Genomic DNA, 25,728 nt, shown 5'->3' with positions numbered 1-25,728 from the left:
GAAATTTTAGGGATTACATTTAAAAAGTAAAGAAAAAATTTAGATAAGAGTGTGATTTTTAAGTTAACATGTTGATTTAATTCAAGTTTTTTCCCCTTATATTTCTTAACTTTTCCTTACAGCTATTTTTAAAAAAAGCAAATTTCAATGAGATTCAAATGCCCCTGGGTGTGGTTTTAAATATGATTTCAAGTTTCCTGCAACATTCATGCTGTACATTATAAATGGTACAGGTCTCTTTTGTACCTCCCCATATATGGCATGGAAAGTATTGCAGAAGGTGATCCCAAATTTACTGAAGGACAGTAAAGAGTCCTATTGTATTAATAGTGCTTCCAATCCTTAAAATACGAACAATAAGAGCACAGAAGAATTTACAGCTTACTTTGACTGTGCAGAAAAGTTAGCAGCAGCAAATATAGCAGCTTCGACCTCAACATTATCATGGGAATCCAGGCTCTGGCGAATACTGTGATGTGCATTCTTCCTTTCTGGGATTATGGATGCCATACTCCCCAACATCCTACAGAAATAAATCACAGCGGCATCAGAAAGCAACTAATTCAGTGTGTAGGGAAATGTGAACCAAAGTGAACATCAACTATGAAGATAAGAATTAGATCTGCAGTAATTCCTTTAAGAAAGCTCAGACGTACATAATATATGGTCAAAAGCTTCCTACCTAGCCACAAAACTCTGTGCCTTCCTTCTCCTCACAACTGCTTACTGAGGACAAAACTAACCAACTGTAGATTTTTTAACTGCTGAACCACCAAGCAATTATAATTTATCAAGATGTGATCATGACTTATGCTGACCCAAGATATCACCCGAGAAGCCTATACCAACAGGGCTCAATTAAAGTTCCAAAAAATGTAAGGGAGGAAAGCAGTGGTGCCACCACAAGTCCTCTTTCAGGATGACGTCTTTCACACTTGGCAGAGTACCCACAAAACAGCTGTCACATAAAGCCTTGGGATAAATAGTTTTAAATTAGGAAGACATACCTGAGTGTGATTGCTCGAGCAACTGGATCATTGCTATGAATTACAGAGAAAACTCTTTTCACAAACTCATCCACATTCAGGATCTTCTCTAAGTGCTTTTCACTCTGCTGAGTAACTTTCAGGACACACAGCCTCAAGAAGTTGTTTCTTTTGGAAGATATATACAGTATATATATATTACACACACACCCTTCTGTGTAATGGAAATTCACAAAGAGGCGAGGAATCAGAATAATGATTATAACTGTTTTAAATTAATAAATTAAATTTACAGATCACTACAACACACCCTATTTTACATTTGTTTTGTACTAGGATCAGTATACATTTTGGAAACAATCCTTTATTGGGAGTGGTAGTACTGCAATGAGGTCTGAGTGGATGCAGGTGTCAGTGGGACCTATGTTTGCATCTACATTGCTGGCTGATCAACAATGGCTGTAACTGGGGCAAATTCCCACTGCAGACAAAGCTTTAGAACAGGGGTTCTCAAACTGGGGGTCAGGACCCCTCAGGGGGTCGCAAGCTGTCAGCCTCTACCCCAAACCCTGCTTTGCCTCCAGCATTTATAATGGTGATAAATATATAAACAAGTGTTTTTAATTTATTGGGGGTGGGGGGGTCAGGTCACACTCAGAAGCTTGCTATGTGAAAGGGGTCACCAGTACAACAGTTTGAGAACCATTGCTTTAAACGGACAGAATGACAATGCTTTCAATTGTTTCAGAGTAGCAGCCGTGTTAGTCTGTATTCGCAAAAAGAAAAGGATGATGCATCCGATGAAGTGAGCTGTAGCTCACGAAAGCTTATGCTCTAATAAATTTGTTAGTCTCTAAGGTGCCACAAGTACTCCAATGCTTTCAATTGTTTGTTACCACTCCAAACCACTAAGGATGATGTCAGCTGGCTCCAAACAGAGTCCATCCAACCCTCCTTAGGGCTTGGCTACATTTGCAAGTTAGAATGCATTAAAGCAGCCCCAGGCACCCTCGCTCACTACTTGTTCACACTGACAAGGCACGTAGAGCGCTCTGACTCCATGGCTAGAGCGCTCCTGGTACTCCACCTTGGCGAGAAGATTAACACTTGGTGCATCTTGGCTGAAGCGCCTAGGCGTCAGCGTGAACGAGGAGTTGCATTACTGGGCTCTGATCAGCCTCCGGAAATGTCCCATAATCCCCTTAAGTCAAGTGGCCACTCGTCTTTGTTTTGGAATTGCTGCAGGAATGCAGATAGGCCCTTTGAAAGCTCCGTTTCTGACAGCTGGCATGCTTATCTGCTCTGAGACAAAGCAAACCATTACTGTGGAATGCTGTGTGAGAGAGAGAGAGGCAGGGGGGAGGAGGGGGTCTGCTGTTGTCTGAACTTACAAGACAGCATGCCGACATGCTCTCAGCCTCCCAAAAACCCACTCCCCCCCCATACACAAAACACACTCTCTGTCACACTTCACCCCCACCCCATTTGAAAAGCAAGCTGCAGCCACTTGCATGCTGGGATAGCTACCACAATGCACTGCTCTCTGTGGCCATTGCCAGAGCAGCTAATGTGGCCATGCCAGTGCGCTTGAAGCTGTCAGTGTGGACAAACTGAAGTGCTTTCCCTACTGCACTCTACAAAGGCTGGTTTAACTCAGAGCGCTCTACACCTGCAAGTGTAGCCACACCCTTAGACAGGATAGTAGCTGTGAAGAAGGGAAAACAGGAAGATTATCTAGGCTTCAAAGGACCATGGATCAGAGAAAATAATTACTTGAGGATCAGGGATGTGAAGCAGCACAATACTTACCCAACTCTGAAAACGTCAGCCAGCTTTAGGAACGCAGAATTAATGAGAATGGGGAATGGATATTTCTGAAAGAGCCTGGGAAAACGGACAACAGCTTCACATTGCTCCCCAAGTTTTCCAGACCTGAGGCCTATGTGAAAAACAACAACAATTATTTTCTAACAGTATAGCTATAATTTTCTGTGAGGAAAGACTGAAAAATCTCAAGATTATCTAGAGTGGAAATAAGATGGAGCATGACTAAAATCTAATATAGGAGGTGAAATGGGCTATTTACCCTCTCAAGTAAAACTTAAAGGCAAAGTTAATGAAATTGAAAGGTAACATCTGCAACTAACAAAAAAACACTCCACACACATGCACAATGTAATTAACCCACAGAACTCATTGCCACAAGATACCATTGAGGCAGAAAGCTTAGCTGGATATTTTAGCAAGGATTAGACATATATATGAATAATGAGAACAACTATACAGTTGACCCTGATCCTGAAAACACCCAAACACACATTTAACTTTACTCACGCGAGTAGTCCCATTGAAGACTATAGGACTACTCACATGAGCAAAGTGACACACATGCTTAAGTGTGTAAGATCAGGGTCTTGGATAGGATAAAACTTACATACATTAAAATATATAAATTCAAGGTAATTCTGATTTTTCTGAAAGCGTAAAGGAAGTTAAACGTTCTTTCCGCAGAGGATATTTAAAACTGACATTTTTAATACTTTTATGCAGTGTCTAATGTCTCTTTTGGTCCCTATCAATTGAAAACTGAGTCATCAGTCTTCCATCATTAACTAGTGAGCAGGATAGCTTTCAAACAAAACACAAATATACTCATAATTAACAATATTTAAAAGTTGTGTGAGTAGTCACTAACTGTACAACTTTTTGTTTCCTTTTTGGTACTACAGAAGTCACTTAAGGAATGCGCATGACAAATATCACTGAGGTATTAGATAAATGGAATAAGGGCAACAGAGCAAGCACAGAGCACAATTTTGCAAATTCCAGGCCCTGGCATTCTGTCAGCTCTCCTACAGACTTCAATCCACATTCACTTTAGTTAACAGTTATTATTAAACATGTATATTGCAGTAGCATGAGAAAGCTACAACTAGTTTGGGTCATGTACTTGACAAGCTCTTCACATTAATTATTTTTTCTCCAAAAAAAAAAAAATAATTCTATTCAGTCCATAGCTTAGAAATGCTCTTGGATTCCTCACCAACACTAAACTCTCATATATCAGCATCCAAATTCACCACTTTCCATCATTTCCAGTTGGTTAGAAGATCTGTCACATCCTGGCAAAGTTAACCTGGCCTCAGTTATTAATGCCTTCATCAACTCTTAGTTGGACTACAGCAATGCAACATAGATAGACGTGAAACCTTCAGTGCTTAGGAAACTCCAACTGGTACAGAATGCTCCAGAACGTTTCCTCAGCAACACTGACAGGTTTCAGAGTAGCAGCCGTGTTAGTCTGTATTCGCAAAAAGAAAAGCAATACTTGTGGCACAGGAGGCGTAGCTCACGAAAGCTTATGCTCAAATAAATTTGTTAGTCTCTAAGGTGCCACAAGTCCTCCTTTTATTTCAGCAACACTGGCTACCACAAAATCAGACCTGTCCTCCACTCCCTACACAGGTACTCAATGGCCTAGACCAGAGATAGTCAATAGGCAGATCATGTGCCAAATCCACACCGCTAGACACTTTTAAACAGACTGCAAAATCTTTTATTTACTCATTACTGTTATTTTTTTATATTATTTTCTCTAGAGTCTGGACCTTGACCAAAAAAGTTGGACCTTTATGAAAAATATATTGATTACCCCATATCTAAACAAGTATCTAAGGGTAGTTCTCCACTCCAGAATTACTTTGATACACCCATGCCACTCAGTGAACAAGTCACACCCTGGAACCACGTAGTTATGCCAACCTCAGCCAATGTATACAGGGGTACGTAGGTGGGAGAATTCTCCCACCAACATAGCTACCTCCTCTTGCAGAGGTGGATAAACAATGAGAAGGTGAGGGCTTTCCCCTCACCTTAGAGCATCTGATGCAGTGTTTTTAGTGTAGACCTGCCCTGCGAGATCAATCAAAGCTCTGGGATGAAGACTGTGGTTAACAACTTCTCTTCCCTGGCACAATAAGGCTAAAACTAATCCGTGCAGGACACAGAGTTTGCTCAAGGGCCAGCCCAACAGGAACAGTATCCCCGATACTGTCACGGCTAACCTGGTGGCAGAACTTTGTGACTTTGTCCTGACCCATAACTATTTCACATTTGGTGACAATGTATACCTTCAAATCAGCGGCACTGCGATGGGTACCCGCATGGCCCCACAGTATGCCAACATTTTTATGGCTGACTTAGAACAACGCTTCCTCAGCTCTCGTCCCCTAATGCCCCTACTCTACTTGCGCTACATTGATGACATCTTCGTCATCTGGACCCATGGAAAAGAAGCTCTTGAGGAATTCCACCATGATTTCAACAATTTCCATCCCACCATCAACCTCAGCCTGGACCAGTCCACACAAGAGATCCACTTCCTGGACACTACGGTGCTAATAAGCGATGGTCACATAAACACCACCCTATATCGGAAACCTACTGACCGCTATTCCTACCTACATGCCTCTAGCTTTCATCCAGATCATACCACTCAATCCATTGTCTACAGCCAAGCGCTACGATATAACCGCATTTGCTCCAACCCCTCAGACAGAGACAAACCCCTACAAGATCTCTATCATGCATTCTTACAACTACAATACCCACCTGCTGAAGTGAAGAAACAGATTGACAGAGCCAGAAGAGTACCCAGAAGTCACCTACTACAGGACAGGCCCAACAAAGAAAACAACAGAACGCCACTAGCCATCACCTTCAGCCCCCAACTAAAACCTCTCCAACGCATCATCAAGGATCTACAACCTATCCTGAAGGACGAGCCATCGCTCTCTCAGATCTTGGGAGACAGACCAGTCCTTGCTTACAGACAGCCCCCCAATCTGAAGCAAATACTCACCAGCAACCACACACCACACAACAGAACCACTAACCCAGGAACCTATCCTTGCAACAAAGCCCGTTGCCAACTCTGTCCACATATCTATTCAGGGGATACCATCATAGGGCCTAATCACATCAGCCACACTATCAGAGGCTCCTTCACCTGCGCATCTACCAATGTGATATATGCCATCATGTGCCAGCAATGCCCCTCTGCCATGTACATTGGCCAAACTGGACAGTCTCTACGTAAAAGAATGAATGGACACAAATCAGACGTCAAGAATTATAACATTCAAAAACCAGTTGGAGAACACTTCAATCTCTCTGGTCACTCGATCACAGACCTAAGAGTGGCTATACTTCAACAAAAAAGCTTCAAAAACAGACTCCAACGAGAGACTGCTGAATTGGAATTAATTTGCAAACTGGATACAATTAACTTAGGCTTGAATAGAGACTGGGAATGGATGAGTCATTACACAAAGTAAAACTATTTCCCCATGGTATTTCTCCCCCCCACCCCACCCCCCACTGTTCCTCTGATATTCTTGTTAACTGCTGGAATTAGCCTACCTGCTTGTCACCATGGAAGGTTTTCCTCCTTTTCCCCCCCCTGCTGCTGGTGATGGCTTATCTTAAGTGATCACTCTCCTTACAGTGTGTATGATAAACCCATTGTTTCATGTTCTCTGTGTGTGTATATCAATCTCTCCTCTGTTTTTTCCACCAAATGCATCCGATGAAGTGAGCTGTAGCTCACGAAAGCTTATGCTCTAATAAATTTGTTAGTCTCTAAGGTGCCACAAGTACTCCTTTTCTATTTGCGAATACAGACTAAGACGGCTGCTACTCTGAAGACCGTGCAATGAACTTTCACAAGAGCTAAGGGCCATCACAAGCCGCCTTCTGCTGTCAGTCCAAGGCACATTTCTCTGACCCTGCCGTCACTAACATGACGATACAGCTACACAGATCTAATTAAAATGAAACCCCACCCAGGAGCCTCTCTGGCACACGGGGAGAGGAGAGAAGGCGCAGGGGGCAGAGGCTAGCCGGCCAGCGGGACGCACAGCTGGAAGGCGCTCGGGTGCTGCGGGGGGTAGGGGCGGGAACAGCAGGAGAACCCACCCGGGCCAGAATTCCCGCAGACGCCCAGAGGGCTCGGTCACACCAGGGGAGAGGCAAGAGGTGGTGGGGTTGTAAACGCCCCGGCCGGGCGCCGTCTGGGCGCTCTGTGCTGGGGCGGCACAAAGGACCCGATCGCAACACGAACAGTACCACGCGAAGGAGCCGCTCGGCCCGGCCGCTGGCTGCAGGGCACCGGCTCCGCGGAGGAGGGGCCGGAACCGGACTGAGGGACGGGGCACAGGGCAGCGTGTCTCTGGGGCCCGCCTCGTCCTCCTCTGGGCAGGCCCGGAGAGGGGCCCGGGAGAAACACCCCGCGCGGCCCAGCCCCTCAATGACGGGGGGCTTCCACTACACGCCCGCGCATGCGCGCTGCCACAGCAGGGCGGTGGGCGCCTTCTCCCTACCTTTGTCCAGCTCCATGAGGGCGGAGTTGGCGTCCAGCTCTTGCTCGCCGTAGCCCGCGTCCGCCAGGAAGGATTTAGCGCCGGAGGCCATAGCGCTCCCCGCTCCCGATACTATCCCGCAGCACGGCTCGTAATCTCAATGCGCAGCTGCCACCGCCGTTAACCGTCTCCGGCAGTTGCGCATGCGCGATTCGCCACACCACCGACGGGGTTACAGCGTGCGCACGCACTGACACGTTCGCGCCACCGCGTCCGGGACGCATGCGCCGTCAGCAGCTGCACACCACACGTGCGGACTCAGCTAGGCTCATACTCCCGCCCCTGGGTCTGTCGCACATGCGCAGCGCGCTCCGATAGATGCCCCTGTGCAGTGATGCGCCACTATCCACCGCCTTAGCGAAGGCCGCATCTATCGTAGGGAGAGCGGAAATAGGTGTGGTCTCGTGGCCCCGCCCCGGAGCCGCCGCCCAATGAGAAGTAGCGGGTGTGGCCTCTAGCCCCGTTGCCGTGGTTCTGTCCAATGGGGAGCGGGAATGGAGTTTGGCGAATTGGCGGGTAGTTCGGGTGGCGGGAGTGGACGGTCGGTGCTGCGTTCGTTTGTGTCCCAGCCGCTGCTTGTGTAACGGGTCATGCTCTGCCGCTCGCTCCTCCACCGGGCCCAGGCCGGGCCGCAGCGTGAGTAGCGGACCGCGATCCACGGGCCCGATCCTCTGCTCCCCGGGATCCGGACCCCTGTCTCCCGCCGTGTGAGCCCGCAGCTCCTGGGATTCCCCGCCCGCTCCCTCGGACACTGCCTGCCCGGCTTCGGCCCCGACGCGCGGGGGTGGGTGCCAGGGCCGCGGGGGGGGGGAGGGAGGGCAGGTGCCTGTTGTCTCCGCGGCGAGCGGGACTGGTGCACGGGTGTGTATGTCCCCTGCAGTGCGGCCCCTGGTGCTCTGTCCTTACTTGGACAGCCCCATTGCTGGGGCGCTCCCTCTCTGGAGAGATCACCCCACGGACGGCTCTGTCCAGCCGGGGGAGGTGCTCGCAGATATCTATGATGATGGCCTTTGTCTGGCGCATCTCGATAAGAAGTTTCTAACTAGGGTGGTGTAGCGAATGGTATAGCAAATGCCCTGCACAGGTCGTGGATTCTTCTGTTAAGTGTTCAAATTATGACTAGTACTTCGGCTCCATGACCAAGTGCAGAACCCCATCAGCGTGGATGAGTCCACAAAATGTGGACAAGACCTCTGACTCAAGGAAGTTAGTGGGTTTCATTTCAGCCACTCAAAATGCTGATAATATGTATTCTTTTTCTTATTTTTAGGTCTGTCCTTGCGATATCCCCTACAACATCTCTTGGATTGCTATCAGTGTAGTCAGCAAGATGACCACCTTTCTTATGGAGAGATGGGAATGCCAGTTCCTCCTTTTGGTTGCACCTTTTCTACAGGTAAGTGTTCTTTTCTGAAATTAAAATACTATGCTAGAGCCAAAGCTGTGCATATGGACAGATATTGTAACCATTTATTTTGAATATTAAGTTTCATAAAGAGTTCCTTATTTTATATTAAGGACAAAGTAGATGACAGTTAATGACACATCTATTAGAGCAACCAATAAGGTGAACGGAATAACACTATGATTTACTTTGATATAATAGAGCTATGCAGCATGATGGACTATGGGAAGAATCATGGGATTTCTATGCATTTTAATAAAGTGTGCTCAGTTAAAGAATTTAAATACATTTACACACTTTAACAGCTTTTGATTTCAGCCTTGTCTAAGGCAAAGTATGTTTCATTAATGTGGAGCTAAGATGTTTGCAGGTTTAAAATTAGGCCAGTTGGTCTTGTTTCATAAGTAACTAGGACCTGGAACAGAGTGAGTAGTAGTAAATAGAAACTGGTGAGGAGGAAGATGTGCTACTAAAATCCCATATGTATCCCTTCTTACTAAATAAAAAACCTTTTAAGTCTTTCTGTGAATATAGCATAGGTGAAAGTTGCTGGCTTATTTGACAGCTCTGGATACTGAAATCCCTATCTGCTGGTATAGCACTGACGTTAGGTGTGCATTTTCCACACTGCCCCTTCTGCCCCAGTCTCAACCCTGGCCAAAGGGTGTAGAGGGTAGTTTATTTTTTATATTTATTCAACACTGTGAACAAGGTGACAGTCAGTAGTAAGAGTGGTTGGGTGCTGGTTTTGGTGATGAGCATACCTGTCCATGAGAAATGAACTAAGTCAGCTAATTTTCCATGGACCATTGGGCAGCTATCAGATGGCCATGGCTCTTGACCACTACACATTTGGGTTGAGTTTGTACCATCATCCTTGATAGGAGACTTTGGCAGCTCATTACTAGTTCCCTGAGCAATCCAGTCCCCCATATATGCTACCTTCCAAATCCAGAGGTCATGCTAAAAACCTCACAGCATCAAATGATGACAGGATATCTGTTTCCTCTACTCTTTGGAATTTGTTATTCTGTCTGCACTATCAAACCATTTTGCGTAAAAGTAATATTTCAACTAACAGATTTATTCAAGGAACAAATATATTAAAGAACCCAAATTACTATGACATTGAGTTAACTGATCAAATCCAAGACCTTACTGAGAATCTAGGGAAGAAACTCTTTCTAAAACATTTGACTCATAAAAGTTAAGGGGGAATTAAAGGCTCACTTTGCATTTAGAATCTGTAAAATTCTGGGATAAAATAAGTGAATAGAATCATAGAAATGTAGGGCAGAAAGGGACCATGAGAGGTCATCAAGTCTAGCCCCCTGCACTGACGCAGGACCAAATAAACCTAGATCTCCTAATAAGTGTTTGCCCAACCTGTTCTGGGCAATGACTGAGATCCCAAAACCTGCCTTGAAAGCCTATTTGAGAATTTAATTACCTTATCATTAGAAAGTTTTTCCTACAATTTAACTCAGGGGTTCTCAACATTTTCCTTTCTAAGGCCCCCCTCAACATGCTATAAAAACTCCAGGGCCCAGCGGGGCAGGGGGGAGACTTGGGTCTCTGGGCTGGGGGTGGGCCCTTGGACATAGGCATAGTTTGACTTCTATTTATGGGGGCAGGCACTGACGGGGCTTGGGCCAGCTCCGCATGGAAGGGGACATGGTGGCAACGCCACATCCGCCCCACTGACTCACCTCAGGAGACCACCCAGCCTGTCTCAGTTGTGTGTGGTGGGAGTTCAGCTCAAAAAGTTTGAAAACACACTCAGGATACAGAGAGGGAGTAGTTAGGGACTGTGTGCAGGTATGGGGCAGCTCAGGGTGCAGTCACGGGGTAGCTAGGGGCTGTGTGTGGTTGGGGGTAGCTTAGGATTCAGGAAGGGGGTAGCTAGGGGCTGTGCACCAGGAGGGCTCCCTTGTGGTCACTGCTTCCTAAGGGCTCTGCCAGCCACAGAGCCGGGTCCCCCTGCCTAGGTGGCTCTTACTGGCTGCATGAGCTGAGGATCAGCTGCAACCCCAGGCACCAGCAACAGTAGACGGAATGCTGCAGCTGTCTGCTCCATGGCACCAGCCAGAGCAGCAGCTGCCAGACTCCGGCTTCCCGCCTCCAACTTGACCAAGGGGCAGGGAGAGGAGGAAGTGGGGGGGTGTGGAGCTTTCCTTCGGACTGCTCTGCTCTGGCACAGTGGGGAGGGGGTGCAACCAGTGCTTGGGGCTTCAGCCCCATGACTCCTGGCTCCAGCCCCACAGTGGAGGGCGCCAGGGCTTCTGGCTTCAGCCGCACAGCAGGGAAGGCCATGGCTCAGGTTCTGGGTTCTAGCCACGGGGTCCCGCAGCCCCCCAGAAAGGGCTCAAGGCCCCCCAAGGGGCCACAGACCCCCGGTTGAGAACTGCTGATGTAACCTAAATCCCCCTTGCTGCAGATTAAGCCCATTACTTCTTGTCCTACCTTCACTGGATATGGAAAACAATTGATCATCATCCTCTTTATAACACTCCTTAACATATTTGAAGATTTTTATCAAGTTCACCTTCAGTCTTCTTTTCTCAAGACAAAACATGCCCAGTTTTTTTAACCTTTCTTCATAAGTCAAGTTTGTTTAATCTTTTATGATTTTTGTTGCTGTCCTCTAGAGTCTTTTCAGTTTATCTACATCTTTCTTAAAGTGTGTCGCCCAGAACTGGACACAGCACTTCTGAGGGTTCTCCATTACCAGTAGAGCAGAACAATTATATCCCATGTCTTACATACGATACTCCTCTTAATACACCCCAGAATATTAGCCTTTTTTGCAACTAAATCACATTGTTTACTGATATTCAATTTGTAGTCCACTACAACCCCCAGATCCTTCGCAGCAGTACTAATATCTAGCCAGTTATTCCCCATTTTGTTGATTTTTTTTTTTGTATTTGATCTTTTTCCTTCCTAAGTGTAGTGCTTTGCACTTGTCTTTATTGAATTTCATCTTATTGATATCAGACCAATTCTCTAATTTGTCCCTTCTGATATTCTTTATAAACTACTGAGGCAACAGGAGACTAGTAATTAGGAATATCTGAGTTCTAATTGTAGCTCTGCCACCATCTCACTGTAGCATTTGGCAAGTCATGTAAGCTTTCTGTTTTCCCTTTGGTAAAGTGGGCTATTCATATTCTGTTATAGAGCATTAATGTTTATATATTGCTTTGAAGATGTAAATTGCTATGTAAGTGCTAATTACTTTTTCCAAAGTTGTGCAATTGCTGTATATTCTATTTAAGTAATTTGTTTGCAGTTCTCTTTTGGGAAGGAAACATTGAGGTAGCTATTTAATATACAAAAAACATAACTTCCAATCATTTGTCTTTCAGCTTCAGATCTGCAGCATGTACTTGCAGTTGCAAATGAAGAAGGCTTTGTTAGACTTTATGATACTGAAACCCAAAACAGTGGCAAGCAGATCTTTAGAGGTAAATGTAACACAGAGCAAGATCTGAACTTGATGTAAAAAATGGGCATGATTTGTTAGAAGCAAAAAGTGCTTTTGCTGTGTTGACTAATACTTAAATATGGGCAGTACTTGCATTCCTTCTTTGTAATTTCATGGCTTCTGTTTTTAAAGCAGTAGTGTGGGCATGTCCCCAGTATTGCTCTTCTAAACAAATTGTCCCATGTTGCTTTTAGCACCCATGAAAAGCTGTTGTTGACAAGCTACAAAATTTAGTCATTTGAAAGTTGGATTAAAAAAGTGTTCATAGTTCTCTACAAGTGAATGTCACACTTCAGTGTGTTTCCAAGATGCCTACTTTTTGCATGGTCTGAACTAATCTTCGCCTTTGTTTTTCCTTCAGAGTGGCTGGCTCACTCAAATGCGGTCTTCGACCTTGCCTGGGTGCCTGGTGAACACAGGATTGTAAGATGACTTGTGCTCTCTGACTTTATTTTTAGTGTTCTGGTGAACGATGCAAAGAATGACTAAATCTTTTAATTTCTTCCCCTCAAGGTTACAGCTTCAGGAGACCAGACAGCCAAAGTGTGGGATGTGAGGGCTGGTGAGCTGCTTGGCATATGTAAAGGTCATCAGTGCAGCCTCAAGTCAGTTGCTTTCTCTAAATTTGAGAAAGGTAAATGTTCATGTTTCTCTCCCTATTTTTTTAAAGTAAATCTTAGTGCTGGTGAGATCTCTGGAGGCCAAAGCCCACTGTTTGTAGCACAGGCAGTGCCTGAGTGGGTTTCCTCACATTGCCCTTCCAATGTGGCACAACTGTATCCAGTAGAGACCTTCTCTGGGATGAAAGACTGGTTAAGTTTCCAGGACCACTCAGTTTTAGTGGTCTGTGGGCTGAAGTTGTCAACAAGGGTGTCCGTGCTATATAGTTATACATAAGGAACTATAGCAAGGGTGGCCAAACCACAGTTTATGAGCAGCATGCGGCTTTTTTACAGTTAAAGTGTGGCTTGTGGAGCCTCTGTCGCGCTTCCCCCTGCTTCTCTGTCTACCAGACTGGGGGGTGGGGTGGAGCTCAGGGCTTCTGCCCTGCGGCAAGGTGGTGGGGCTAGGGGCTTCTGCTCTGAGGGGAGGGGGGTCTTGGGGTTTCAGCCCTCCAGAGAACACCTGCCAGGACTTGGGGCTTCAGCAGGAGCAGGGCTGATGCCCCGAGTCCTGGCGGTGCCTCCTGCAGGGCTGAAGCCCTGAAACTGGCAGGCGAGCTTGGCTCTTGAACTTCTGAAGATTGTCATATGCGGCTCAGATGATCAGAAAGTTTAGCCACCCCTGAACTATAGTAAGATTAGCTACTCCTGCATGGGATACCAGAAAGCGATTTAATGCTGGTAACTTGTTGTCATCACTAACCTGAGCCAAATTTAAGCTATTAAAGTTGGAGGTCCCCTAAGTCATTCAGTTCTCCTTGTATATTCATATGCTACTATCTTCAATTGTTGCCTGTGGGTCAGTTGTAATAAGGAAAAACCCACCAATCTTCTTTGCCAAACAGTTCCAAGCGGCAGACTGCCTTTCTTCAGATTCTAAATCTACCACCTTAGCAGTGAGCCTGCAGCCTTGAAATGTGGTTGCCAGGTTTAGGGCTAGGACAGGTAGATGACACAGGGCATTGTCACAGAGATGGTGCCACCCTGCTTCAGTTAATCTTCTAAAATGAACACTTGTAACTTTTTGAAGCTAATAAATATGTTTCCCTCAGCTGTCTTCTGTACTGGAGGCAGAGACGGAAACGTCATGCTCTGGGACACCAGGTGCAACAAAAAAGGTAGGTGAGCTTTCAGATGTGTGTAATGGGGCTGGTGGTTTGTGTTCCATATTGGAGCTTATTCTTTGGGGTTGATGCAGTTTATTGCAATATAGGCAAAGCCCCTTAAACAGGACATGAATAATTTGGGGGAAAAGCTGCTTTAGTGAGAGAAAGCCAAGGATCTGATTTTTCTGTATTTAATGGGTATTACCACTTTCATGGCACTCTCAGATTTGCCTAAGTCTCTGTATTGATATTTTTGTGGGCCATAATTACAGAAATGTAGGGCTTGAAAGGGACCTTGAGAGGTCATCAAGTCCAACCTACTAAGATGAGGTTGGACCAAATAAGTCTCATCCCTGACAGGGTGTTTGTCCAGCTATTAAAAACTTCCAGTGAGTGGGATTCCACAATGTCTCTTTTCAGAGTAGGAGCCGTGTTAGTCTGTATTCGCAAAAAGAAAAGGAGTACTTGTGGCACCTTAGAGACTAACAAATTTATTAGAGCATAAGTTTTCGTGAGCTACAGCTCACTTCATCGGATGCATTTCGAAAGCTTATGCTCTAATAAATTTGTTAGTCTCTAAGGCGCCACAAGTACTCCTTTTCTTTTTACAATGTCTCTTGGAAGCCTGTTGGATAGTGTAACTACCCTTATTGTTAGAAAGTTTTTCCTACTATCTAATCTAAATCCCCCTTGTTTCAGATTAAGTCCATTACTTCTTGTCCTGCCTTCACTTGATTCCCTATTTTGTAGTTGTGTATTTGATTTTTTTTCTTTCCTAAGTGCAGTACTTTGTACTTCTCTTTATTGAATTTCATCTTGTTGATTTCAGACCAATTCTCCAATTTGTCAAGGTTATTTTGAATTCTAGTCCTGTCCCCCAAAGTGTTTGCAACCTCTCCCTGCTTAGTGTCTTTCAACCAATTATACACCCACCTTTATGGTAATTACATCTAGGTCACGTTTCCTTACTTTGCTTATGAGAATGTCGAGGGACTGTATCAAAAACCTTACTAATATGAAATCGCTTGTCTTGCTTCCTCCCTATTCACTAGGTCAAAAACCATATCAGAGAAGTAAATAAGATTGATTTGGTCTGATTTGTTCTTATACAAATCTGTGCTAGTTATTCTTGATAACCCTGTTATCCTCTAGGTGATTACAAATTGATTGTTTAATAATTGGTCTGTTGTTCACAGTTAGAGCTGCTAATCAGTGTTTTTGCTGTCGACTCTCAAGAGGCCCATCTGGAGGAAACAGCTCTTGGTGCATGCTGTTCTCCGCATTTCCACTGTGCCTTTGCTCTTGCCAATCAGTTGGGGACTTCAACTCACTGGATCAAGCAGGGGAAAAAAAAATTGTTAGAGAAATGTCCAAGACCAACCAGAAAGGAGAGTGTGTGAGGGTTAGGGCTGTGAGCTCATAGATGGCCTAACTGCTGTGATTTCAGTGAGTACTATCAAAAGAGGAAAGATCTCATCCAAGAACTAGCTGCCCGAGATTTTACTTTACAGTTGTCTGACTCTCATGCAAGAAATGATGCCATAACATTGGTTTTAAACCTGTTCAGCATTGACAGATGGGCAAGGCACCGTCACTGAGCTGCACCATATGTGACAGAACTTGGGTTAGTTGTAGACCAGTCAGATGGCTTTGTAAGGTGCTCAGACACCATGGTGATAGGTGCAGGAGTGATGAATGAACAGAAAACTGAGTCTCCTCAATGAGATTTATCAGCTTCATTGTACTTGGAACCAGACTGGAGAAAGCACTACAAATGTACTGTGGGAGCAATCCTGCACTGGACTAGATGATCAGATGTATTTCCCTTCACAATTTAGCTAATGTTAATGAAGTGCTATGTAAGTGTTAACTTTTAGAAACTTGACACACACTGTATTTAATAAACCTCATGACTGCATGTTGTTAAATCAACAGGATTTAAATGTATTCAACTGATACTTCAGTGAAATTAATTGTAGAACTCATTGTCCTAAAGGGCTAACCATGGTTTGCACTTCACTTAATCAGGAAGAATTTAACCTATTGAAGAGTCCTGACTGCATGGCAGCTATTGCAATATAATGCTCATGTTCTTTATTTCCTGCTTCTATTCAGCATTTAAAATAATTGAAAATGCTTGTTTTCAGAGTATATGAATGAAACTAAAGGTCACTCTCAGTCAATTCCTAGAACGTATTTCCACTCTGTGTCTATTTTTATTAAAACTATGGCTGTAAATGGGAGCTAATCTAGCAGTAATAAGTGAGGCTTCCTGGAACTGTCTTTCAGATGGATTTTACAGGCAGGTGAATCAAATTGGAGGAGCCCACAACATAGTAGACAAGCAGATACTCTCCAAACCCAAGAAGAAAAAGCAGAATCTCAGAGGACTTGCCCCTTCAGTGGTAAGAATTTAGAAGGTGAAAGAAATCTAGGACTCTACTTCCCAAGATAGCATTTTGTGTTGTGGTAGCTTTGCAAAGTAACGAACAAGAGAGAGTTCTCCCCAGTCGAGATGATCTAGTTTGAATGGGATAGAAATGCTGATAAGCCTATCTTCTTCAAAGCCTGATCTCTATTGTTGTTTTATAACCAGACACTGTGATCAATTTGGGTCACCTGTGTTGGGAATTAAATATGAGATCCAGTTATCCTTGAGAAAATCATATGTTCTTTCCTCGCCGGGTATGTGCTTGTGTTTTTACTTTGGAGGAATCAGTGCCCAGCATTACTCCATTCCTAGGCTTCTAAGATTTTTCAGGAAGCTATTCACACTGTCGTGCTTTTATATTTATAACTCATGGGAGTAAGAGTTGTGCCTCTTTCATCCACTAAATGCAATGGTGCGAGAGCTCTACTATGTCTAATCTGTGAAGAGTGTTTTCAAATCTGAGCCCAATCCCATTGACCTCTGGGAATTCTACTTGTGGGGGGGGGTCTTGAACCCAGTGTCCTAAATTGCAACTAGCACTCCTGGGCCTCCTGCCTATGGTGACTAAGTTGCTGGGCAACAAAAACTTTGTGACCGTAATGGAGTCCAAGGACTGAGCCACTACTGAAGCAGGACTGTGGCTGGTTTACAGTTTGGCAGAACTCGGAATGAATCTGTCTGGGAGGGAGAGTGAACTGATTTCCCAAACATTCATGCTGGCCTTGAACTTTGCAGAGAATCTCTACTGACTCTGACAGAAAACAAATAGCTTTCTTTTCCTTTTAGGATTTCCAGCAGAGTGTGACAGTGGTGCTGCTTCAAGATGAACACACCCTTATCTCTGCAGGAGCTGTCGATGGGTAAGGAGAGAGAATGGATGTTTTTCTGAGTTAATCTGAATTTTCCTTTCAGCGGTATAGGCAGAAACTGAACAGAAATTGTATGGGTCCCAGTAGATTTTACACATTGCTTGAATCGCAGTAAATTGCTGGTGAACATCTCAAGTGTTACTGACTGTCCATCTAACAAAATCTAGAGTGGACAATAAGAGCCATGAATGGTTCTAACGGAAGGCAAGCTCAGGCTCTCGTATTCTGGCACGTGGGCGGATGAGATGCCTTGTTTAACTGCCTAGGGAAATTCACTCTACTTGCTGATTAGACAGGTCTCTAACCATGTTAATTTTAGATCTAAATGCGACTTGATAGCATCACTTTTAAGGAAGCAATGCCCTATAATAGCAATTTTTCATCTGTAGAGTTTAAAATTCTTCACAAAGGTGGGCAGGCATTTCCCCCATGTTACAGGTGGGGAAACCAAGGCAAAGAGCAGCTTGGTGGCTTTCCCAAAATCACTTAGGGTATGTCTACACTGTAATTAAACACCTGTGGCAGGTCCGTGCCAGCTAACTTGGGCGCAGGCTGTGAGACTGTAAAATTGTGGTGTAGATGGCTCAGGCTGGAGGGTCCCAAAGCTCGGGCTCCAGCCTGAGCCCGAACATCTACATCACAATTTTATAGCCCCATGAGCCTGAGGCAGCTGATGTGGGCCAGCCACAGGTATCTAATTGCAGTGTAGACAAACCCTAGGAGGCCTTCTGACTCCAGACCAGTGCTGAATCTCCTGGATTGCATTACCACTTCAGAATGTGTTTCTTATGCCTCCTTACTGGGGATTTAATTAGTAGGGCAAGCCATGAATTTTTTAAAAAAACTTGGCTTGGAAAGAGCACTCTTTTGTAAAGATATGTTAAAATTATGGGCTTTATGTGACTAATCTCCTTAAAAGCCTGGTGTCCTAAAATGGGTTGTGATGGTGAACTCAAGGTATTGCTGCCTTTCATGACAAGTGATTGAGTTTTCTTTCAAGCTTCATAACCAAGTACCAGATGGATGCTGTTTTAATTGTTCTAGCACCTCCATTTTTGTTTAGGGGAAGCTGTCAGACTACTGAGTGGAAATACTATTCTTCAGGTAATGAGCTGCGGCTGGATATGTGTTAGTGTGCAGGATAAAAAAACTGTTGAGTTACAGAGGGTGCATTTTTGGGGTGCCAGGTCTGTTGGTATATCTTGGAGTGCTAATAAACTGTCCTTCTGGTTAATGTGGAGATTACCTTCTCAGGCTCTGATCCTGCAACCACCTCTATGCGGCCAGATCCCTGAGCACAAGCAGAGTGCTGCTGAAGTCAACAGGGCTGGGGCCCACCTGCATGGGGCTCATTGCTGGGTGAGGGCCTTCATGACTGAGGCTTGCTCCTGGAGAGCAAGGAAGAAGCTTGAAGAGCTTTTTCAGTATGACTGTCAAAATATCAGTGCATCCTCTTTATTTTAGTTTTCATCTGAGAAAATTAACTTAGTTTGTCATTTCATTGGGTCAAATTACATCTCAGTTCTCTCTGAAACCTAATTCTTGGACTGAAAAACTTCCATGCTTTAGCCTTAAATATATTCTGTTGGTTGCAAAAACAGAACATTCCGGAAGGTGAAAGGCAGCCAGTGACTCCACTGCCTAGCCCAGCAATCTCAGTTGTCATTCTCTCAGCAGGCTTCTGCTCTGGTTTGCTTCAGTCATGCTGCATTTCTAGATTCACTGGATACAAGTGGTGGGGAGCCATCCTCTTATTGCTGTAGAATGCTTTTATCAGCTCTGTGTAACAGATGTAGAAGTTGAAGATGCCTATATCTTGAATTTCAGTGTAATCAAAGTATGGGACCTGCGCAAGAACTACACCATGTACCGGCAGGATCCGGTGCCATTCAAGTCATTCTGCTACCCTGGGATCAGCACTCGCAAACTGGGTAAGCAATTGAATGATGTTACTCCTCAAAGTTGCAAGTTGATCTGAAAAATGATGTGAAAGAAGATGGCTTGGAGGGGGTTCATGTCTTGTGTCAGTGATTTCCAGATCTGACTGGCCTTTTTTAGCAGGACCTTTTTTTTTTAAAACAGCCGACACCGGAAAGTCAAGCTGTTTCTCCTGCTTCTATATCACCAAACCAGTAATAATAACTCCTGTGGGCCTTTCCAGTGGGGTTGCACAAAAGCAACTGGGTGGAGAACATGGCCCTGCAATCTGAACTTAGCTAACTTGGTGATGATGAATGAGCTAAAACCAAATTCAGCTTCTTCTTTCTTTGCTGTGTGGGCTCTGCAGAACCAACAGGGGTACAACACGGTAAAACTTTGACTGGTCAGAAAAGTAAGCAGCTCTAATTCTGAATACACATAGGGAGCATATCTACTGAGTAAGAAGTTGCTATTTTTACATGGTAGCTTTCTTCACTAGAACCTCACTTTAAGGCCCCGCTTATTATAAACTATCTTTATTTTGTTTCTGTTGCTCTGCACTTACACTGATTAAAATCCTTGTATCCTAACTCCACAAGAATAGCATACTGAATCGGACCAGTGCTCCATCTAGTTCAGTATCTTGTCTCTAACAGTACGAGTCCAGCACCAGCTTCCAAAAAATATGAAAGAAATCCTGCAGCAGGTGTGCACACGGGGAATGCTTTTCCCTCCCTGGAACCCTAACTAATCAATCAGTTAGAGGTTGGCTTATGCCCTGCAGCATGAAGTTTTATGTTTCTTCCAAACTCTTGGTGGTTATTTATTTAATCTTTTACTGTTTATATATCTGGATGTTCTTGTTACCCATGTAAATTCAACTTTACAAATGCCCTTGAGATGGCTGCTTTTGAAAGTCCAGTTTATATAGGTGAGATGGATGGTTTCTAAACTTATCCATAAAGTCTTGGGAGAGTTCAGGGGTGAGAATATGCTGCATTAGTTGTAGCAAATTTGATCCTCCAGTCACTGTGTGCTCTGAAAAAAGAATATCCCAGTAACGTCACATGTAATAGAGATGCCCAGAATTGTGCCCAGAAGCCTTCTGGTTGTTTTTTTGGAATTAATGGTTATGCAGACCTTCTTTTTCTGTCTCCAGGATATTCTAGTCTGATTTTGGACTCCACTGGTACCAGTCTGTTTGCTAACTGCACAGATGACAATATTTACATGTTCAATATGACAAGTTTAAAGACCACACCAGGTAAGAATGATACCCATGGAAACAGTTGCCAAATGACTAGACTGACACTGTAAAATGCAGCTTCTAAGTTTCAGCCACAAGATAGGCACCTCCTAAAATCTGGGGTCAGGTTGGCTCAGGGCATTGTTAAAGGAGTACAGATCTCTTCTTGCACATCTATTTCAAGTTGGGTCCAGGTCAGTAATGAAAGTAAAGTTAATGCAAACGGATGATGATTTGGTGGCCTGTATGAAATTAGTTTGGTCTCAATCTGGATATCCACACCACACAAACCACCATCACAACTGGCACTAACTGGAACCCTTTGCTGGCAGTTTTGGTAGAGAGTGCAAGGATGTGCAAAGTTTATTCTGTCTTTTAACCTTTGAAGACTGAAGTGCCATTTGTCTACCTACCAGGCACAATGTGGATAGTAGCAATGCAAGCTTTCCCCATCATTTGTGCCCTGTTTTGGAGGGACTGCCTGAAGGAACAAGAAGCCTACTTATTCCTTTTTGTCTTCTGAAACTGCCCACAAAGAGCATCTGTTACGATATCTGTTCTTATGATGTGCTCAGATCCATTGTGATGGAGTTGGGATAAAAACTAGGAACTGAACTAGGGCCACTAGCTCACTCAGGCCATGTCTACACTTACTGGAGAGCAACGCTGCTGTAATCGATGCAGTCGGGGTTGATTTAGCAGGTCTGGTGAAGTCCCGCTAAATTGACGGTAGAGTGCTCTCTGGTCAACTCCAGTACTCCACTGGAACGAGAAGAGTAAAGTAAGTCGACGGGATGGGAGAGTGTCTCCTGTCAATGCAGCATAGCGTAGACACCAGAATAAGTTGACCTAAGCTACCTTGGCTCCAGTTACATTATCCACATAGCTGGAGTAGTGTAATTTAGGTCAATTTACAGCGGTAGCGTAGAGAAGGCCTCAGAGACCACAGCTACCAGATTAGGAATGTTTGGCTTCTGGTCATTACCCCTGTAAAGCACACTTTAACCAGTGAACTCAGGGTTGAAATGCCCCACGCTCTAGTGCCATCTCTGAACTCTAAAGTTTCATTAAGACTTAGTGTACAAGGACAAGAAATGTTATACCAATAAAATAAAAACCAGCAGGATCTTATTAAAGAGGATAAGACAAAATGTCACATTTATTGTGAATACAAAAAGAATCATAGTAGGCAGTCAGTTATAGCTATAACATTTCATTCAGTTTCACATTCATTCACACGTTCGTTCATACACACATGCACAGGTTCTGCAGCTGCTGTATAGTTCCCAGTCCTGAATGTAGCTTGAGTTCGTGGCTTGGGTTCGTAGCTTGTGGCGACTAACTGGCCAGGAAAGCCGGGCACAAGGAAGAGCTGGGTCTCTGTTGAGCATGCACCGATACCCTTTCATGTTGGCAGCAGAATGTTACCCTCCAAAGTCTTCCATCTCACCCATCTTTTCTGTAAGCATTAGTTTGAATTCGGAGTCTATAGGTCTTGCTGTGTCACGCTGCCTCTGGGTTCCATGTGATTGATCACCCATCAATTGCAGACATTACTTTCAGCCTAGGACCTGGCTTTGATGTTTCTTCAATTGCACTTTTGTTCTTTTCTTTTGAGGGTGGATTCCTCTTACTTTGTCAGGGCTGTTGTCTGCACCTTCAGCTGTTGGGTGTTTACACTTTATTTCATCAGGACACGCTGGGGCTGGAGGTTGATTCCATCATCTATACATACCTCATTCACACATCTAAACTAAACTAATAAGATTACAGCAGGGTTTTGCAAAAATAAAGGTTGCAGCAAGCTTTTACAAAATGGAGTGAGCATTTTAAAATGGACAAGTTAAAATGGAGTTTGAGTTACAATATGGACAAGTGTAAGGAATGGCAAACAGTGAACAGAAATTACAATGTTGAAACTGTAAGTTTCAGCCATTTAAGCAACAATTGGATTGAAAGTGAAACTCAATTAGCCAGTTATTGGGGTACCTGGTTTTATGAATGAATGTAGTTTCATTCATAAAACTTTACTTATGAAGTTATATTAATAAAGTAAACAATTTAAAACAATTTCATTGATCAGTTCTACAGAAATGCATGTGGTCTGATGATAAATTGTCTCAAAAGATCTTAAGACATCACCATTCTGAGTTGAGTTTTTATAACAGTCCCCAGAACACTCCTACACTATATGAGGTCTTCAGCAGGGATCCAGACTATCTTTTCAGATGGCTTTGGCTGTGCCTCTGTGACCTTTATGCTAACACAGTGATTAATGAATTGTGATGCACAGAGTTGCTTCCGTCAGAGACCGACAAATGCTTCACTGCAATAAGCAGTGACGCTTCTTACTAGATGTAGCCCAGTCAATGGCATTGTTTTCAAATTTCCAGAGACTTTTCTTAGTCACTCTTCCAACGGAACTCAAAAGAACAAGGCCCCACTCTGTACCCTCTTCAGGAAGGCAGTCCAATGAGAATGCTTCCAGAACTGAGCAGTAGTGGCAGTTCTCAATATTACCAGATTAGCTGTTGATGTCAAATATGCTATTTCTCAGCTCTGGAAGCATTTTCACCAGGCTGCCTTCCTGAAAGAAATTCCCTTCCCTAGGTGTGGACCTGCCTCTTCCATCGCACAACACAGGGGAAACATAAGAATGGCAAACCTGGCCACTTGGAGAAGAGAAATCACAGATCAGATTTCTGAGCTAATGAACGTACAGACTGGAGTGGGGGGGAAGGGGAGTGATAACTAACCATCAACAGCACCATCATGTTAATTTATCTTCAGCTTGTCTCCATACAACCATCCTTAGGTATACTTTTGTTTAAATAGCAGTCATTTCTGTAGGGAGGGCGTAAGATTGGGAGGCTGGGTGAGGAGATGTCTAGAAGGAACTTTTATATTTTTTTCCCTACACTGTGGATCATTTTCGACCCCTGCACTATGAACAGAAAGTCTGAGTTTTAGTAATACTTGCTGTGGAGCCCTAGGCAAGTCATTCCACTTTTCTGTCTCCATTTCCCTGTATTTAAAATGGAGATGTTAACACTGATGACTATCCCCAAGGAAGATTAATTAGATAATGTCTATATAGAGCCTTGAACTTATACAATTCTATACAAAAACTAAATAATTCGTAATTCCTGTATAAGGTTTATAAATAGAGCTGGGCAAATTTCTTCAGTTGAATAGTAAATTCACAGACAAATGCAGTTTCAGGGAGACTTTCTGAATTGGTGTAGAATTCAGCAAATAGTTTCGGCCATGTAAAAAATGAGGGGTGGGGAATGGAAAAAGTCAGCTGTTCCTTTAAAGATTTCATTTCAAAATGAACTGGTTCAAACTGACATTTTGTTTTGAAATAATGGTTCCAGTCAAGCTGAACAAAATTTGTTTGGTTTGTATGTTTTGGTAACAATCTGAAAAAAATCAGTTTTGCTATGAAACTAATCACATTTTTGGGGCATTTTTCAGTTCACCCGCAAAATCAATTATGCACTCAGAGCTAGTCCTAGAGGGACAGGACAGTCTCCAGTCTGGCTTTTGAATTTAGTCACTAGCTTCTATTAACTAGTATGCATTAGGAGGCAAATCTTGATTCATATTATTGGTTGCAAAACATTTCACTTTTGTTTCAAAGAATTCTCAGCCAAACAGAATGTGTCCATCCTATTCCGAGCCCTGCAGAGGGCAGCAGACTCTTGCAGATTCACTTCAATAACTAGAAAAGCAGCAGGGTCTGCTGTTGCTTTTCTTTTTGTAGCTCTGTCTGAATCAATTCTGTTCCCTTTTAATTTGGAGGAGGAAGCAGGGAAATGGCTCTTCAGTGGGATCTGTCCCTGTTGCCAGCATGCAAGCTCATGCTGCATCCTGTCACTCTGTATACTGCACTGAAACAAAAGCTGGCAAGAGCCACAGGATCCAGCGGGGTGTGGTGACCTTTGTAAATGCAAGTTCATGAAATACTCCAAATACAAACAAATACTGTTTCTATTTGTTTGTATTTGTAAGTGCTTTGGTAAATGAATTGAAAAGCTTGTCAGTTTCATGGTAACTAAACACCTGCTAAACTGCTACTCTAAGTTCTTACTGTATCGCTGCTGTAAATCAGACACCATGTTCACAGTTCACTTCCTAGCTCCGTATGCCAGTGTTGGCAGAGGGCTCAGTCACATATCATGCTAAATTGGGTAACTTGCCCTTTCTACCTTGATAAAAAGCCCGTGTGCAGAGTGGTCGAGTGCTCTAGATCTGTGTGCTGCTCCCATGTTGGCTGCTGGAACTTCCGGTTCTTGGCATACCAAGGATTGCAGCTATTCAGAGCAGTAGTTTCAAGGCTTAATAGTTCAGGCGAGGTGTTACTGAGACTTTAAAAATAGGCAAGTGATCAGTGTCTCTGAGCCAGCACATATTCTCCTTAAGAAATAAAGCACTGGCAGGAAGAAGGGGGAGGAGCAAATGCCTCCTCCACTGTTTCAGTAGAAGCCAGGTCTTAGCTAACAACAATTACTGGGTTCCCCATTCTTTTGGGGGTAGTGGGGAGAGCTGCACTCATGGCCCTGAGAATAGGAGACAAAAGAGGCTGACTGAGGGACCTGGGCTGGGCCCAGAGGAGGTCTTTACCTGGAGCTGTCACACGGGAAGGAGAGGATTTAACAAAGCTATTAGATGACTGCACCATTGTGCTGTGGAGGGGTCAGTTTACAGCAAAAGGGAATGGTGCCTCCTGCTAGCTAGTGGATGAAACTTCAGGCCCTAAAGCAAGGGAGTCTGTATAACCACTGCCTTTTGAGCTATGTGAACAGGCAGGAAAAGCCTGTAATGTCAGCCCTAGTTGTGTAACCAGGTGAACTCCAGAATTATGTTCTGAGTTTGTTTATTTTTATTCCTTTTTTTTTTTGTCTCAGTGGCAGTCTTCCGTGGGCACCAGAATTCCACCTTTTATGTCAAGTCCAGCACTAGCCCAGATGACCAGTTCCTGGTGAGTGGCTCAAGCGACCAGAGTGCCTACATCTGGAAGGTGAGACACTTGAAAGAAACCCAGACATAAAGCCCCAACCTGACGGCCCAGCATTGTTCTGTTTTCTCCTTTTGTTTGCTCTCTGCATTCACATAGTGAACGGAGATGAGTGGGGAGGAGGGGTCCCATTTAAAGCAGCACAGGCTTAGTTTCTTGCATGTTGGGCCCAGAGTA

The 25,728-nt window shown here is 44.1% G+C and overlaps 2 protein-coding genes across 2 annotated transcripts in view; one reads left to right on the top strand and one right to left on the bottom strand.

Moving 5' to 3' along the window:
- INTS7 (integrator complex subunit 7) overlaps positions 1-7,768 on the bottom strand; it is a 37,693-nt gene extending 29,925 nt beyond the window's left edge. Inside the window, exons 1-4 of the mRNA XM_038397130.2 lie at positions 7,367-7,768; positions 2,796-2,925; positions 1,008-1,154; positions 386-523 (exon numbers count right to left, since the gene is read on the bottom strand). Coding sequence (XP_038253058.1) covers positions 386-523; positions 1,008-1,154; positions 2,796-2,925; positions 7,367-7,457 — 506 coding nt within the window. The 5' untranslated portion in view covers positions 7,458-7,768. The remainder of the gene's footprint in view (positions 1-385; positions 524-1,007; positions 1,155-2,795; positions 2,926-7,366) is intronic.
- A 104-nt stretch (positions 7,769-7,872) lies between these two features.
- The window catches only part of DTL (denticleless E3 ubiquitin protein ligase homolog), a 33,049-nt gene continuing 15,193 nt past the window's right edge, over positions 7,873-25,728 (top strand). Inside the window, exons 1-11 of the mRNA XM_038397138.2 lie at positions 7,873-8,041; positions 8,676-8,801; positions 12,179-12,277; positions 12,659-12,720; positions 12,811-12,931; positions 14,012-14,077; positions 16,355-16,470; positions 17,283-17,356; positions 19,193-19,296; positions 20,445-20,549; positions 25,442-25,554. Of these exons, the coding sequence (XP_038253066.1) occupies positions 7,996-8,041; positions 8,676-8,801; positions 12,179-12,277; positions 12,659-12,720; positions 12,811-12,931; positions 14,012-14,077; positions 16,355-16,470; positions 17,283-17,356; positions 19,193-19,296; positions 20,445-20,549; positions 25,442-25,554 (1,032 nt within the window). The 5' untranslated portion in view covers positions 7,873-7,995. The remainder of the gene's footprint in view (positions 8,042-8,675; positions 8,802-12,178; positions 12,278-12,658; positions 12,721-12,810; positions 12,932-14,011; positions 14,078-16,354; positions 16,471-17,282; positions 17,357-19,192; positions 19,297-20,444; positions 20,550-25,441; positions 25,555-25,728) is intronic.

Source organism: Dermochelys coriacea, chromosome 3, assembly GCF_009764565.3.
Source record: "Dermochelys coriacea isolate rDerCor1 chromosome 3, rDerCor1.pri.v4, whole genome shotgun sequence".
Classification (NCBI taxonomy): Eukaryota; Metazoa; Chordata; order Testudines; family Dermochelyidae; genus Dermochelys; species Dermochelys coriacea.
The sequence above is the reverse complement of the archived record's forward strand: the minus strand, read 5'-3'. Positions and strand labels throughout refer to the sequence as shown.